The 17,722-nt window shown below is 43.3% G+C and overlaps 1 protein-coding gene across 1 annotated transcript in view; it reads left to right on the top strand.

Moving 5' to 3' along the window:
* GFRA4 (GDNF family receptor alpha 4) overlaps window positions 1–17,722 on the top strand; it is a 368,472-nt gene that overhangs the window by 330,072 nt on the left and 20,678 nt on the right. The window contains exons 6-7 of the mRNA XM_033953199.1: window positions 3,029–3,163; window positions 10,294–10,451. Coding sequence (XP_033809090.1) covers window positions 3,029–3,163; window positions 10,294–10,451 — 293 coding nt within the window. The remainder of the gene's footprint in view (window positions 1–3,028; window positions 3,164–10,293; window positions 10,452–17,722) is intronic.

Genomic DNA, 17,722 nt, shown 5'->3' with positions numbered 1-17,722 from the left:
AACTTAATAATAAATCGATCCGGCCACCTTCAAACAAGAGGATAACTTTCAAGATAAGTGCCGTTTTTGACTGTGCCTTAGTCTCATTTGTAAGTTATTTCACAGGAACTACATTTATTGCTAAGTCTCACTTGAATTCACTTTATTTAATTGATATTTGATTTATAAACAGTATTCACATTGTCACACATGCTGTGTAATCCTATGATGGTGTGTCTCATAGGGTTTATATATAGCCCTTGGAAAGTCTAAGCACTGGAAAGTAATAGAGCTTTTGCCCTTGCAGGTGCTATTCTCATAGCTTATGACTACACACCGAGGATACACATATACAGTACTCCCCTGAAATTCGTGGGGGTCCTGTTCCAGGAACCCCTGCAAATTTCTAGAAACCGCGAATGCAGTTTTTCGCCTATCAAAAGGCAGAGGAGGCAGGAGAGGGCAGCAGGAGAAGCAGGAGAGGGCAGCTGGAGCGCCGGCAGGTGAAAAAAGTCAATCGCGGTCTGCTCCGACCGCCTCTTCCCATAGTATAGTCGGGCTTTGACACGCAGCTCCTGATTGGTGTAGCCCGACTTTACTACGGGAAGAGGTGGTCGGAGCACACTGCGAATGAACGAGTCTGCGATTCGCAAACCGCAAATTTGCGGGAGAACACTGTATTACAAAAATTATATCATTGTAACTTGTGTTTCTAATTGAACTCCTTGTGAAATGTAATCTAATCTAAGGATTGGCTTTATATACCGAGACATCAATCCAAGAAAGCTCGACTTGGTTTGCAATAGTTAACTTAACAAATAAAAACCATAAAGAATAAGACAAAGTTTTGGAAGATTAATTTTCAAAGTCGCATTAATGGCTTTATCGCACGTGACTTTTTATCACACGCTAACCCCCGCGCTAGCAGAAGAACTACCGCCTGCTCAAGAGGAGGCGGTACTGGCTAACATGGCCGGCAAATTAGCGCACGCTATTAAACCGGTTTCGTAAAAGGAGCCCAAAATGTTTTTTAAAGATTTATGAAAAAATTGAAATGAGCCAGAACTCCTTAAAAGAAATGGAAGATCATTCCAAAGTTGAGGGAACTTAAAAATCAAAGATTGACTAAAAATCTTGACTCCTTTAATCCCTTTTTTGGAAGGAAGAGATAATTTAAATTGTTGATTACCTCTTGCAAAAGAGAATCTGTAAATGTTCCAAGATAAAGGAAGGAGAGGAGTAAAGATACCATATAGGATTTTAAAAACAACACAAGCACAAATTAACATTGTTGGATCTATTTTGTATTGATACAGGACTGAATAGAGAACTAAGGTGAGCTCAGGAAGGAAGGTGCAGACTTTCTACAGAGTGCCATAGTAAAGGGGAGCAAGGGGGTGGTCCTCCCTAGGCGCCATCTTGCTCAGGACGCCGGCACCCCTCCTCCTCTCTGCTCCACCCTTCCCACTCCTCCCCATGCCACGCGCGTCCCTTCCCTTTCCCCATATCTTTTTAACCTCGGCATGAGCAGCCACCGACTTGCTGCCCACGTCGGCTTCGGCGCTCTCTCTGATGACACGTCTGAGACCCGTGCCTAAGAAGTGACGTCAGAGAGAGTGCCAAAGCTGACGTGGGCAGTAAGTTTGGTGGCTGCACGTGCCGTGGTTAAAAAGTTACGGGGAAGGGGCGCGTGAAGTGGGGGGGGAAGAGGGTGAAGTAGGGTCACCATCACCCCGGGTGCCGCTCACCCTCACTATGCCACCGTCTCTTCATGTTCATATACTCGTACATAGGAAGGCAGAACATGGCAACAGTACCAGAAACTGAGAAAGTGTTTGATTATAGAGGAGGAGAGGTTCTGGGACTATATGTGAAGAATACTTAATAATAATAATAATAATTTTATTCTTATATACCGCCAGACCAAAATGGTTCTAGGCGGTTCACAACAAATGAAGCTGATACATACAAAGCAGATAAAAGTACATCAAATTATTAGCGGCTTTAGTGCATCCACCTTTTTAGCGGGCGCTAACCCCCGCACTAGACAAAAAGCTACCGCCTGCTCAAGAGGAGGCGGTAGTGGCTAGCGCCGCCAGCAAATTAGCGCACGCTATTATGCGCGTTAAACCACTAATGCGGCTTCATAAAAGGAGCCCTAAACTAAAAAATAAACATAAAATATTATGATACAAGCCTGTCAAATGGTTGTATCTCTAACAATTTTCTAAAATCAAAATAAGAAGGGACCTCTAACATAATTTTACCGAACTTAAGTGGTATATTCTTCTATATACAGTATGTTGAAGTCCAATTACGATTTATTTTTCTCAAATATTTTTAATAATTTTACCAAGTAAATGCATCAAATACAAATAACACTAGCAACATAAATTAATTACATGCAATAATACACTATTATATTGAAAACATCAGAAAAGAGGACATAATCTAAAACAAATTAGACAAATTAAACACAAAATAAAACAAAATGCACAAGAGCTATGGATAATCTTTTCAGATATCGAAAAGTCAAGTGAGATTACAAAGTTTTTCTACAAAAATCGTCTAGTGGGGCCCATTTCTTATTGAAGCTAGCAATAATGTTATGTTTGAAAGCAATTATTTCTTCACATTTTCTACTTATACACAAATGATTCCACCATTCATGAAAACTGAGATTAGAATTGTCTTTCCAATTGCAGGCAAAGTGATGGACAGCCAGAGCTATCATAGTGTCAAATATTTCAAAGAACTTTGATGGAATTGAGATATCTGGGTTTGTGGAGCGCAAAATAATGGCCTTATAAGAGATAGGCAAACCAATGTCTAAATGAGTTATAGAAAGAATTCTAGGCCATACACTTGACCAGAACAAACGTACGTTATGACATTTATAAAGGAGATGTATAAGAGTGCCAGGCTGTCTTTTTTTAAAACATGTTCTATGTCTATGAGAAAAAAAAAAAGTTTAAGAAATCATCCCTGTAGTGATTGCTTGCAGTGTGATCAAAAACTAAACTAGTAAGCCCTGATTTTCCTTTTGCAGGCAGTCCCATCACACCTAATTATGTGGATAATTCCACCTCCAACATAGCTCCCTGGTGCACTTGCAATGCCAGCGGCAACAGACAAGAGGAATGTGAGAGCTTCCTTCATCTCTTCACTAATAACATTTGTGTCCGTAAGTACATGAAGGGCAAATGGAGGCAAAACACCTGCCCCTCTGCATGTCTATGCTCTTAATGGAGCCAGAGGTCATGAAATTTCACCCAACTTCTCAATGCTAACTGCTCTATGCCTAACGCAACTGCTTTTTGAATGGATCTCTTTGAGACAGAAAAGCAGTTTGTACATTTTATAATAAGTTTACCGTAGTTATGTATGTATGTGGATTTTCAAGGCTTCTGCTAGGCAGAGAGCTGTTTACATGGGATCAGCATGTGAGCAAACACCTTCAGCCAAAATGTTTCCAAGCAGGATGTATATGGATTATGCCTAATTCAGCGCTCACCAATCTTTCTACGACTGCAGCCCTGATTTGCACAGCAGCAGAAAGCATGCAATCCCCAGGCAAGGCATGACAACCCGCCCAGGTTGTGTCCTCAAATGCCGGTTTTGGGACCCCATTTTCCCACCCACAGTTTGGGAAGCTGTGTCATAATTCAAATACAATGCTTCATGGCTCGGGGTGGGGGGGAGGGAAGGAGAGACGATGCTGCTTCTCTGTTTCTTTACAAGCTGATTGAGTGTGCAATTATGTGGGTGACTATCTAAGCAGAGAAACAGTTAAGCACTTGTGTAAGTATGTGGTCCTCGCTGGAGCTAGGAAACGGTCTAAATGCAAACAGGAACCAGCATGTAGTCAATTACAGTTCATAAATAAAATTTCTCTTAAAAAAAACAGTCATTTGGATATAAAATTTCTATTAAAATCAAGAAAATAGAAGTTGCTCTTATGCACAGTACAAACACTAGGATCAAGATGCTAAATTGCCCCAAAGGACACACGCTATTTGTTTTTCTCATGTGTTATTTTGCTGTTGGGAATTGAATGCAAATAAGCCCAGGAAAAGCCTTAGAAAAAGACTGTGTGCGCAATGTGCTTAGCGCATGCAGCATGACTCCATTTTCAAAGATAATGAGCAGTTGCTTTGCATAATTTTGCATCGCAGTTGCTTGTTAGCATTGAAACTGAGCAACAGAAAACTCCTGTGTGCTTAAGTGGCCATTTCCCAAAAAGTCATATCTTTGCAAACGAGACCATTAGCGCACAGCCTCCCGCTGGATCTGCTATGTCAGCTTTCCAAATCTTTGGTATCTCTGTGATGGTGACATACCTCCCCATGAACACAGAAGATCACCATGCACAGTGGATAGAGGATGTCTACACTGTTCCAAAATATTCACCTGGATATAGCCTGGACGTAAACCTTAAATTCTAAAAATGGCACCCAAGGTTGGGCATGCAAATGGATGCACAGCTATATAAGAGCCCCAGTTATGCACATAAAACAATTAACTAATTGGCACTAAGAATCACTAATTGGTGTTAATTCACCACTGTGCACTTAAACGTTGGCCTAACTTTTCTCATGCACTACTGCAAAGGGGATATTAATTTGGGAGGTGTGTAGGCATGTCAGGGTTGTTCTATTCTTGTGTACACTTTGTAGAATAGTTGCATTTACACACCCACCTGCCACAATTAGGCACTGCCATTTACACATAATTGCACCTAAACTTTGGCACGGATCCGGTGATTTACAATGGTTTTCTATAACAGATTTGGCGCACAACTCTGCCTTTCTAGAATACCGACTTTGATGCCTAACTTTTAAGAATAAGAATTTACATACTGGGACATACCAAAGGTTACCCAGTTTGTTAGCCTCCCTAATTTCTGATAACATTTCAGCATCTGTCTGTTCATCCTGGTCAGACGGACGATAATACACTCCTATCACTATCCTTTTCCCCTTTACACAAGGAATTTCTACCCATAGAGATTCCAAGGTGCATTTCTGCTCCTGTAGAATTTTCAGTCCATTCAAGTCAAGGCCCTCCTTCACATATGCTATGCCTCCACCGATTCGATCCACCCAGTCACTGCAAAATAGTTTGTACCCCGGTATGACAGTGTCCCACTAGTTATCTTCCTTCCACCTGGACTCAGAGATGCCTTTTATATAAGAACATAAGAAGTTGCCCCCGCTGAGTCAGACCAGAGGTCCATCTTGCTCAGCGGTCTGCTCCCGCGGCGGCCCATCAGGCCTAGTGCCTGAACAATTTTGTAACTTACCTCTAATCCCATCCCTATAATCTACCTTTACTCTTATCTGTACCCCTCAATCCCTTTGTCTTCCAAGTACCTATCCAAAGCTTCTTTGAACCCCTGTAGCGTGCTCCTGTTTATCACATCCTCTGGTAGCACGTTCCATGTATCCACCACCCTCTGTGTGAAAAAGAACTTCCTGGCGTTTGTTCTAAACCTCTCCCCTTTCAATTTCTCTGAGTGCCCCCTTGTACTTATTGATCCCCTTAATTTGAAAAATCTGTCCCTGTCTATTTTTTCTATGCCCTTCATGATCTTGAAGGTTTCTATCATGTCTCCTCTAAGTCTCCGCTTTTCCAGGGAGAAAAGCCCTAGCTTTTTCAGTCTGTCAGTATATGAGAGGTCCTCTTTGCCCTTTATTAGCTTAGTTGCTCTTCTCTGGACCCTCTCAAGTACCTCCATGTCCTTCTTGAGGTACGGCGACCAGAACTGAACACAGTACTCCAGGTGCGGGCGCACGATACAGTGGCAGGATGACTTCCTTTGTCCTGGTCATGATACCCTTCTTAATGATACCCCTACATTCTGTTTGCTTTCCTTGAGGCCGTGGCACACTGCGCCGACGACTTCAATGTTGTGTCTACTATCACTCCCAGGTCTTTTTCAAGGTCGCTCACCCCTAGTGCTGATCCCCCCATTTTGTAAGTGAACATCGGGTTTTTTTTCCCTATATGCATGACCTTGCATTTCCCTATGTTGAAACTCATTTGCCACTTTTTGGCCCATTTTTCCAGTGTTGTCAGATCTTTTTGGAGATCTTCGCAGTCCTCCATGTTATTGACCTTGCGATATAGTTTGGTGTCATCCGCAAATTTAATAACCTCACATTTTGTTCCTGCTTCCAGGTCGTTAATGAATATATTGAATAGGAGCGGTCCTAGCACCGACCTCTGTGGAACTCCGCTCGTGACCCATTGCCAGTCTGAGTAATGTCCCTTTACTCCAACCCTCTGTTTCCTGTCCGCCAGCCAGTTTTTGATCCATCGGTGGACCTCCCCTTGCACCCCATGGTTCCATAGCTTCCTTAGTAGTCTTTCGTGTGGCACCTTGTCGAAGGCTTTTTGGAAGTCAAGGTAAATGATATCTATGGATTCCCCTTTATCCACCTGGCTGGTTACCCCCTCAAAGAAGTATAATAAGTTTGTGAGGCATGACCTGCCCTTGCAGAAGCCATGCTGGCTCGACTTTAGCTGCCCATAGTTGTCAATGTGTTCCCAGATGCTGTCTTTAATCAGTGCTTCCATCATCTTTCCCGGGACCGAGGTCAAGCTCACCGGCCTGTAGTTTCCTGGGTCTCCCCTTGAGCCTTTCTTGAAGATGGGTGTGACATTTGCTATTTTCCAGTCTTCCGGAATCTCTCCAGTTTTTAGGGATAGGTTGCATATTTGTCGAAGTGGCTCAGCTATTTCGTTCCTTAGTTCCTTGAGTACCCTTGGGTGAATGCCTTCCGGACCTGGCGATTTGTCGCTCTTTAGCCTGTCTATCTGCCTGAGGACATCCACCTTGCTCACCTCTAGCTGGACCAGATTTTCATCCTGCTCTCCTTTTAAGATCTCCTCGGGCTCCGGAATGTTGGTTGTGTCCTCCCTCGTGAAAACTGTGTGTGGTAAAGCCACATCCCATTCATTGTCATCAGTCCACCACGTTTCTGTGACTCCAATTATGTCTAGGCCCTTTTTGCTGGCTAGGATTTCCAGCTCTCCCATTTTAGCCCTTAGGCTCCTAGCATTAGTGTATAGGCAAAGTAAGTCCCGTTTGTTCGCCTTTCTTGCTGTTTTTCCTCGTGGTTTGGTGCTCCTGGCCCCCTCGTGAGTTGCCAGACCCCAAGCCTCGTCTCGGTCATCCTCCTCCTGTGGTGTGTCTGTTTCGTCCTCAGCCTGTTCCCCTGTTTTTGGTTGTCCCTCTGGATTCCGTTGTTCTCTATTAGTGCTGCTTGCCAGTTTTATTTGTGCACAAGACCCCTGCAATTCTCCCTTAGGTCCTTTTTCAAAAAGTTCCCACTCAGACCTGAGCCCTCTTTTACAGTGTCCTTGCTCAATATCTTTGGCCCGGGTCCCCTGCATTGCGTCCTTAGGTTCTTTTTCCAAAAGTTCCCTCTCAGTCCCGATCCCTTTTTTACAATGTCCTTGCTCTATGTCCATGGCCCTGGGCCCCTGTGTTGTATCCTTAGGTCCTTTTCCCAAAAGTTCCCACTCAGTCCCCAGCCCTCTTTTACAATGTCCCTGCTCAGTATCCTTACTTGATACTTTTGTCCGATGTGTCAGATCAACTGTCGGCTTTCCCCTCTTCCTCAGTTTAAAGCCAAATCAATGACGCTCTGGACGTTGCGTGCCAGCATCCTTGTCCCAGTCGTGCTCAGGTGCAGTCCGTCTCTCCTGTAGAGCTTATTCTTTCCCAGGAAAGTTGTCCAGTTCCGTGCAATATATTCTAACTCTCCCATCTTGTTTCTTAGGCTTCTGGCATTTGCATACAGACATTTCAAACAATGTTTGTCATATCTATTTACAATTTGTTCAGCAGTTGGTATGGATAATTTACAATCTTTTAACTCAGCCTGCTCTGTATTTAAGGAAATATGGACTACTATAGCATGTACTGCAATCTCGCTACCAGGATGCTCTGTCTTCTCTTTTATGGTGATATCTTTTAAAGATACCTTGTTCCAAACCATGCTCTTTTGAGTGACTGTCAGCCTTCCCCCAGTTTCTAGTTTAAAAGCTGCTCTATCTCCTTTTTAAATGTTGATGCTAGCAGCCAGGTTCCACCCTGATTAAGGTAGAATCCATCTGTGCAGAATAGACTCCTCCTTCCTCAGAATGTCATCTAGTTCCTAACAAATCTAAAATCCTCTGCCATGCACCATCGCCTCATCCATGCATAGAGGCTCTGGAGCTCTGCTTGTTCTGTGGTTCCTGCTTGTGGAACAGGGAGCACTTCTGAAAATGCTACCCTGGAGGCTTTGCATTTTAACTTCCTACGTAAGATCCTAAATTTGGTTTCCAGAACCTCCCTACCACATTTCTCTATGGCATTGGTACCCACATGTTCCAAGACAGCAGGCTCCTCCACGGCACTGCCTAAAATTTTATCTAAATGACACGTGAGGTCTGCCACCTTCGCACCAGGGAGGCAAGTGACCAAGCGATCCTCACATCCAGCAGCCACCTACATTCCTAATGATCAAATCTCCCACTATAATGGCCGTCCTAACCTTTCCTTCCTGCGCATAAGCCCCTGGAGACACATGTTCGGTGAAAAAGGACATTGCATCCCCTGGTGGGTTGCTCCTGGCTACAGGATTACTTCAAACTTCACCAAGGTAATGCTCTCCTTTAAGAAGACCTCCCTCCTCTGAGGCAGCACAGAGTCTGCCAGACTGGAGGTGGGACTTCTCTAGAACATCCCTGTTGGTCTCCTCTGTGTACCTCTCTGTCTCCCTCAGCTCCTCCAAGTCTGCTATGCTAGCCTCAAGATATTGGGCTCATTCCCTGAGTGCTAGGAACTCTTTGCACTGAGTACACACATAAGACCTCTCACCAACTGGGAGATAATCAAAAATGTAATGCACTGCAAAAGACTGGATAGCCCACATCTCACTGTTGGACTGCTGCCTGCAAGGGAGTTGGAATATGTACACTAAGGTCCCCTAAGATTGCCAGTTATATGTTAGGCTATGGTAATATTTAGTTTTTATTATTTTATAATGTTGTAATTGATAGGTTTCCCAGCAAGGATTTCTTAAATTATTTCTTGAGATTAGCTAATTACTTTTATAGTATTCTCATTGGTTCAAGGGCCTAAAAGTCAGAGATCAGGCCAGGGATGGGTGGGAACAAGGGAATTAAAGTCTAAACTGAAACTGCCTGGCCTATTAGTTGTGCTTTATACTGATACTACAGTGCTCCCCCGGTCATTCGCGGTCGGCGATTTGCGGTCCTGGTCATTCGCGGTATTTTCTGACTGCGAATGACTGGGTAGGACAGGGCAACTGGAGAGGCAGGAAAGAGCAGCCGGAGCGCCGGCGAGTGAAGGAAATCACTCGCGGTATGCTCCGACTGCCTGTTCCTGCACTAAAGTCGGGCCTCACCAATCAGGAATTGCGTGTCAAAGCAGCTCCTCATTGGTGAGGCCCGACTTTAGTGCAGTAAGAGGCAGTTGGAGCATACTGAGAGTGATTTCCTTTACTCGCCGGTGCTCCGGCTGCTCTCTCCTGCCTCTCCGGCTGCCCTCTCCTGTCTCCCCCGCTAAAAAACGTATTCACGGTTTTTCAAGATTCGCGGGGGTTCCTGGAACGGAACCCCCGCAAATATCGGGGGAGTACTGTATAGCACTTTTAAAATAACCCCTTGAAATGCTAGCCTACATACACTAACAAAGACTTCCTATGCTAAGAAAAAAAGCTCTCTCTGAAACTCCCTTGCTAAGAGGTCCTTATATTAAGGCACGCTAACCAATTTAGCGTGCGCTAAAGATTAGCACACGCTAAATGCTAAGGCCTCCATTATATTCTATGGACTAAATCAGTTAATGCACCTTAATAAAAGGACCCTTAAGTGAGCAAAATACTTTAAAGAAGTCCCTGAGCTTGTCTATTTAGCTTTATGATTCTCTTTTCCCAATTTTGTAAACAATTTCCCAGAAAAGTCTTACCAGTAAAGATCTCTCTGTCTCTGGAAGTCTTCTCACAGCATCTTTATTCAATTTATCCCTAAATGTTTCATATATCTGGACACCTTACCCCACAGCAGCAAGGTAAAAATATATTCCAGAAATCCTTAGAATATGAAGTAGAAAAATTAATATAAAACAGATTGGTTAGATAAGTACACCTCTAGCTGTTGCATATTTTTGGAATGGTGAAATGCTTTAATATTTGAGGGCGAGTGGTTACCACAATGTGATGTTAATGGCAATGGTTAATTTCATACTAACAATCCTTTTTTGATCAATATGTGACTTCTTTTTTCCTGTCTATTCAGAAAATGCAATTTTTGCCTTTGGCAATGGAACCTATAGGAATTCAGTACTGAAGCCATCAATAATCTCTACCACACTAGCATACAAACAAAAACGCAAGTCCAACAGTGCTGTGGGTGCAGTCAAAGAGATTATCTTTGATCCGCTACAGCCCACAAAGGTAAGGTTGCTCCAGAAGCAATGTCAGATAAAAAGGAACTTGGAAGCGATACGGGGGTTAACATTTCTGCGGTTACATATTTTCAGTTCTGTGCATGAAAAGAGAAAATAACTCACTTCAAAAGCATACGTGCATGTTTTATTCATCCACAAATAATATTTATTCATGATCCTTCTGTCTATTGTTTCTTTTATTTGGCCATGAATAACATCATTTGTGACCAGGCAACAAATCATTCATTGTAAGGTTTGCATCATGTAACTGCTGATGGTGTCACACCCCAAGCAAGAAGAGAAATGACCCTTAATAGAAACTGGCATGAAGAGAGTAGGGCAAGAGTGAATGTGTGTGTTCACAGGATAAGTCCTGCTTTGTCCAGCTGGCACTGAGTAACAGAGGTAACTTGGAGCAGCTGGTTTTCTGTGTATATCTCCTCAGGATGCTCACTGAGTATGTCTCCTGTGACACTGTCAGACTTTACCAGCTGCCTTACAGAGATTGTTCTCATTCTTTTCCTACATAGATGCTTATTTTTCCAACCCAACGGAATGTTGGAAAGGCAAAGGGGGTTGAGTGTTTCTAACTTTCGGGGGCGGGGGGCAAAATAACTTCAAAACTTTAATGGAATGAGACCAAATTTGATGTAAGGGAACAATAGTAGAGAAAAAAACAAAACAACTGTGAAAAAAACATTCTGTATCTGAAAATCAGCCAGGCTGGATTAGAGGCTTCAGAGAAATAAGCTTCCCACTCCTCTGCCCCTGCCCCTAAAAAAATACTACTACTACTAATTATAATTTCTATAATTCTGAAAGGCGTATGCATCACATGTAGGGTTGCCAGATTTTCCAGTCAGGTTTGCATGCAAATGATTTTCATCTCCATGAGATCATTTGCATGCAAACTTGATAGCACATCGATCACTGTTCCATAATTGTACAGAGAATTGGCCAACAGAAATCCAGTTGGTATTACCGATTGACTTTAGTGCATCTAGTCCTATGTCTTTCCTTTCCTTTTCCTTTTTTCTCTATCAATTCCTCATTCTTTTCCTGGTGACTCCCTTTCCCTCTCTCTATGGTAAACCAAAGGCTGTCTGACCTACATAGCTGCATTCCTCTGCTCCCCACTATGAGCCCATTGCTCAGGCATTCCTTGCCAGCCAATGGCTGTATGGCAGTGGTCTCAAACTCATGGCCCAGGGGCCACATGCGGCCCGCCTAGTACTATTTTGAGGACCTCGGTATGTTTATCATAATCACAAAAGTAAAATAAAAGTTTTCTTGTTCATATGTCTTTTTAGCTATAAATTACAATATTATTATTAAGACTTAGCCGAAAGGAAAGATTTATAAACTACTAGCTGATGCCCCGGCGTTGCACGGGTATTTAATTATAGCAATAACACTGTAAATGGATTCAAATAAAGATACTTTATAGTGGTGAATGAAAATATTTTTTACAGCTTTATAAAAAGTACAATAATCAAATTATAATGTGAAATATTTGACAAAATGAATACAATACAACTAACACAAAACTTGATTATAAACAACATTTTTAGTTTCACCTCCAGGAGCAAGAACATATAAATTCTTGGGTGAAGAGACCCCCAGAACATATATCACCCCAGTTAGTGAGGGATCTGCATACCAAGTTTCGTTCAAATCGGTCAAGCCGTTTTAGATTTACTGTAAGAATGGCAGCACTTTACATTTTTTCCATTGACATGAATGGGTGAAATCTGATGTTCTGTTTGTAGCTCCGCCCACGTGTGCAGGTGGGCCGCGAGACCCCCAGGACATATCACCCCAGGTAGTTGGAATTACTGTGAGAATGGCAGCTTTTTACATTTTTTCCATTGACATGAATGGGTGAAATCTGATTTTCTGTTTGTAGCTCCGCCCACGTGTGCAGGTGGGCCGCGAGACCCCCAGAACATATCACCCCAGGTAGTGAGGGATCTGCATACCAAGTTTCGGTCAAATCGGTCAAGCCGTTTTTGAATTACTGTGAGAATGGCAGCACTTTACATTTTTTCCATTGACATGAATGGGTGAAATCTGATTTTCTGTTTGTAGCTCCACCCACGTGTGCAGGTGGGCAGCGAGACCCCCAGAACATATCACCCCAGGTAGTGAGGGATCTGCATATCAAGTTTCGTTCAAATCGGTCCCACAGCTTTTTACATTTTTCCCATTGACTTGAATGGATGAAATCAGATTTTCTGTTTGTAGCTCCGCCCACGTGTGCAGGTGGGCCGCGAGACCCCCAGAACATATCACCCCAGGTAGTGAGGGATCTGCATATCAAGTTTCGTTCAAATCGGTCCCACAGCTTTTTACATTTTTTCCATTGACTTGAATGGGTGAAATCTGATTTTCTGTTTGTAGCTCCGCCCATGTGTGCAGGTGGGCAGCGAGACCCCCAGAACATATCACCCCAGGTAGTGAGGGATCTGCATACCAAGTTTCGGTCAAATCGGTCAAGCCGTTTTTGAATTACAGTGAGAATGGCTGCTTTTTACATTTTTTCCATTGACATGAATGGGTGAAATCTGATTTTCTGTTTGTAGCTCCACCCATGTGTGCAGGTGGGCCGCGAGACCCCCAGAACATATCACCCCAGGTAGTGAGGGATCTGCATACCAAGGTTCGTTCAAATCGGTCCCACAGCTTTTTACATTTTTTCCATTGACTTGAATGGGTGAAATCAGATTTTCTGTTTGTAGCTCCGCCCACGTGTGCAGGTGGGCCGCGAGACCCACAGAACATATCACTCCAGGTAGTGAGGGATCAGCATAGCAAGTTTCGTTCAAATCGGGCAAGCCATTTTTGCGTTGGCAGCTTTTTACATTTTTTCCATTGACATGAATGGGTGAAATCTGATTTTCTGTTTGTAGCTCCGCCCACATGTGCAGGTGGGCCGCGAGACCCCCAGAACATATCATCCCAGGTGGTGAGGGATCTGCATACCAAGTTTCGTTCAAATCGGTCAAGCCGTTTTTGCGTGATCGCGTCACATACACACATACATACCTCCGATTTTATATATATATAGATAAAGAGTTTTACCTCATGCAAAATTGTCATTTCTTTAATAAGAAATTAACTATTTTTTCTGAGGCCCTCCAAGTACCTACAAATCCAAAATGTGGCCCTGCAAAGGGTTTGAATTTAAGACCACTGCTGTAGGGGGAGGCAAAACCAGTAGCTTAAGTGATACCAACTTTACATCCTGTTTTATCCTGCAGTTTATTGGCTGGCTAAGGAGTGTCTGAACAATGGTGTCTCCTAAGCTACTGGTCCTGCCTCCTTTGTAGCATATTGACTGACTGAGGAATATCTGACCAATAGACTGCAGGGGAAAGTGGGAGCAATAGCAGAGTCACAGCCTTACTTCCTGCTTTCCCCTACATTGGGATATTTCAGCTCTGATGTCTGGGTAAGTGCTGGAAAGAATATTAGGTGTGCTCTAGCACCCACAGATCTGGTGCCTATGCATCCACATGTGGAGTTCCTCAGGGTTCTCCTTTATTCCCTATATTGTTTAATTTATTTCTTGCTCCACTTGGCTTCCAAATTTCTTCTCTAGGTGTCAAACTGTATAGTTGTGCAGATGATATTACAATAATTATTCCTTTGACAACCATTACAAAAGACACTTTAGCTTTTGTTCAAATGATATTAGAAGCTGTAGAACTTAGGATGTCTGACTATAGGCTTAAACTCAATCCTGATAAGACAAATTTTTTTCTGGCATCTCCATTTGATGTGATCAAGGAGGACACCTTGAATCTGAAAGGCAAAACATCCTATTTTTGCTGATTATAAACATTCTGGGAGTCCACCTTGATCACAAATTATCTTTTGATTTTCATATCACTACTCTGTTTAAAAAAAATCCTACTTTCTTTTATGGAAAATGATAATGATAAAATCATATTTCGACTTTGTCTCATTTAGACTGTTGGTACAGTCCCTGGTCTTGAGTTTGCTGGATTATTGTAACATTCTTTATCTTTTGATCTCTAAGCAAAATATAAAAAGGTTGAAGACTATTCAGAACACTGCAGTAAGGCTGATTTTGGGTTGAAAACGATTTGATCATGTATCACAATACTATCATAAATTACATTGGTTGACTGTTGAGGCTGGAGTAATTTTCAAGTTTGGTTGTGTATGTTTTAAAGCAGTGTTCTTCAACCACTGGTGCAGGTCCACAGGGCCGGCATGTGCATCAGGCCCAAAACTGTGTTCTTCAACTGCCGGTCCGCGGTGCGATCGATGCGTTGTTAATAAGAATATATTATGTGTACATATGAAAAATGAAGGGAAAAAATAGTGTTACAATTAGGACTATGGGGGCAGGGTCTAGGGTGGAGACTGGGTAGAGATGGGCAGGGTCTGGCCACGACTTAGCCCAGTGTTCTTCAACCGCCAGTCCGCGGACCGATGCCGGTCCACAAAATAATTATTTTATTTCTGCCGGTCCTTAGGTGTAAAAAGGTTGAAGAACACTGTTTTAAAGTGTTCGATGGATTACTGCCAAGCTATCTTTCTGATCACTTCAAATTTGCAAATAGGAAACATTTACGGTTAGTGCGCTTTTTTGATTTTCCATTAGCTAAGGGAAAAATTTACAAACAATCCTTTTGTAAAATTTTGGCATATCAAGCAGCTTTTTGGGAAAAACAAGTTAGTATCTATATCTCTTTTTCCACCTCTTACTCGGCTTTTAGAAAAAAGTTGAAAACATCTTTTTAGGAAATACTTAGACTAAGGGCTCCTTTTACTAAGCTGCGTTAGGGCTTTAACGCGCGGAATAACACGTGCTACATTGCCCCGCGAGCTGGCGTTAGTTCTAAAAGCGTAGCACGCGGTAATTTCCTGCATGCGCTAAAAACGCTAGCGCACCTTAGTAAAAGGAGCCCTAAATTCTCATGACATGCTCTAATGTTAATACCGTATTTTCACGAATATACCGTGCACCCGTGTAAAACGCGCACACGGGTATAGCGTGCGGGAAACCGAAATTTATGTAAAGAAATTAATATATAGCGTGCACACGCGTATACCGCGCATGCTGCTCCATGAAATAAAACCTCCTTCTGCCGTCCCAACTCTTCTCTCGCCGCCCTGCCCTCTGCCCTGACTCTCCTCTCGTCCCGACTCTCCTCTGGCCCCCCCACCCTGAAGGACCGCTGGCCCCCCCACCCTGAAGGACCGCTCGCACCCCCACCCCGAAGGACCGCTCGCACCTCCAACGTCCGATTCATCCCCCAGCCCCTCCCCCACATGGAGAAGCAGCCTACCATGCATTCCCGATGCCAGTGAGCCCTGCTGCTTCCTCTGCCGGCGGTCCCGCCCCTTCTCTGAGCCCTGCGCTGCTTCCTCTGCTGGCGATCCTGCCCTTTCTCTGACGTCTATGCTAGATCATTTCAAAGGAAAACTAAAAACATTTTTTTTTAAAGAATGTGTTCAACCTCTAATGCAGTGGTTCCCAACCCTGTCTTGGAGGACCACCAGCCAGCCAGGTTTTCAGGATAACCCTAATGAATATGCTTGGAGGAGATTTGCATGCCTTTCACCTCCATTATATGCAAATCTCTCATGCATATTCATTAGGGTTATCCCAAAAACACGACTGGCTGGTAGTCCTCCAGGACAGGGTTGGGAAACACTGCTCTAATGCACTTACCTTATGAAACATTATCTTCATTTCTGCTTTGGTTATCAGATGGGATCCCCCTTCCTTTTGTATTTCCCCTATATGGCTCTTTTTCCTATTTTATAATGCACTTTATCTTAATCCTATCGTTCCAGTAGGTCTATGTTTTAATGTATGTTACCCTATTTTACTATTTTTATTATGTACAAACTGCTTAGAACAGGGGTGTCCAATGTCGGTCCTCGAGGGCCGCAGTCCGGTCGGATTTTCAGGATTTCCCCAATGAATATACATGAGGTCTATTTGCATGCACTGCTTTCATTGTATGCTAATAGATCTCATGCATATTCATTGGGGAAATCCTGAAAACCCGACTGGATTGCGGCCCTCGAGGACCGACATTGGACACCCCTGGCTTAGAAGACTGATAGACGATCTATCAAATTTTTATTAAACTTGAAACTTGTTAACTGCATGTATTGTTTTCAAAACCTTCAATAGTCTGGGTTCTAAACATCAGGGTTCTCTATGTGCTTCCTGACTTCTGTTGATGTGGGATATCCTTCAATAAAATATAGCATTTTAAACAGACTTTAGATAGATTTTAAGTGTTGAGCCAGTAAATTTGGAATGATTTCCCTTTACAGACCAGAGTCCAAACATCATGAGTATTATATCATAGGTATTTGAAAACACTCGTCCTATTCCATAAATATCTTTAAAATATTGATACTACTTGTTATTGCTCCTATGTTATTGTATGTTGTAATTTCTAAAGGAAAAGAAAGAGGAGTATGTCCTCCACAGTAACACAGAGCAACCATCAAGAGCAGAGGTGGTCCAGGGAAAGAGAAACAGCCTAAGTAGTCACACACCCAACTTTATTGAAGAGGGACCTGACTTGGTCAAGTTTCAGCTACAGCCTGCATCAGGGGTCATCAGTCACAAAATAAACACTGATATTTATCCAGACAATTAAAGTCATTTTCTCCATGTTTTTTGATAAATTCTCTGGAACATACAGGTCTCCAGTTTTGTTTTGTGACTGGGCTCATTTCAGTGTCTGTGAGGAGGGATGGGTTTTCTGAAGGTTGCGGTTTGTATGAAGCTGTTTTCTTTTCTACCCGTACTCATATCTAAGTATAATGGCCATAGAGAATCTAGATCAGTCTCTCACAAACTTTGTCAAGCTGCGGTACACTAAATTTGGTGGCCGCAGCTCGAGGCATCCAGAAGTGTGCGGATGTTGATGCAATGACATCATGCGCATGCGTGATGTCATCATGTCGATGTCCACGCATGCGCAAAGGCCCTCCAGAGGGCCCTGAGCTGCCAGTGGGGGGTGCTGGAAGGGAAGACGTATGGAGAGGAGAGGTGTTGGCGCCGACTGACTGCCTACAGGATGTGCCTCTCGCTGCAAGAGGCACATCCATTAGCAGTCAGCTAGCACCTCTCCTCCCAGGGCCGGATTAAAGGATAGGCCCAGTAGGCATGGGCCTAGGGCCCGAAATTGTCAGGGGGGCTCGCTGGTGCGGTGCTTTAGGGCTGTTTGGCATCTCCCTCACCCTCGCTGGATTCGCAGCAGAGTCATCACCCCACCG

The sequence above is a fragment of the Geotrypetes seraphini genome, chromosome 1, assembly GCF_902459505.1.
Source record: "Geotrypetes seraphini chromosome 1, aGeoSer1.1, whole genome shotgun sequence".
Lineage (NCBI taxonomy): Eukaryota > Metazoa > Chordata > Amphibia > Gymnophiona > Dermophiidae > Geotrypetes > Geotrypetes seraphini.
This window is presented reverse-complemented; position numbering and strand designations above follow the sequence as displayed.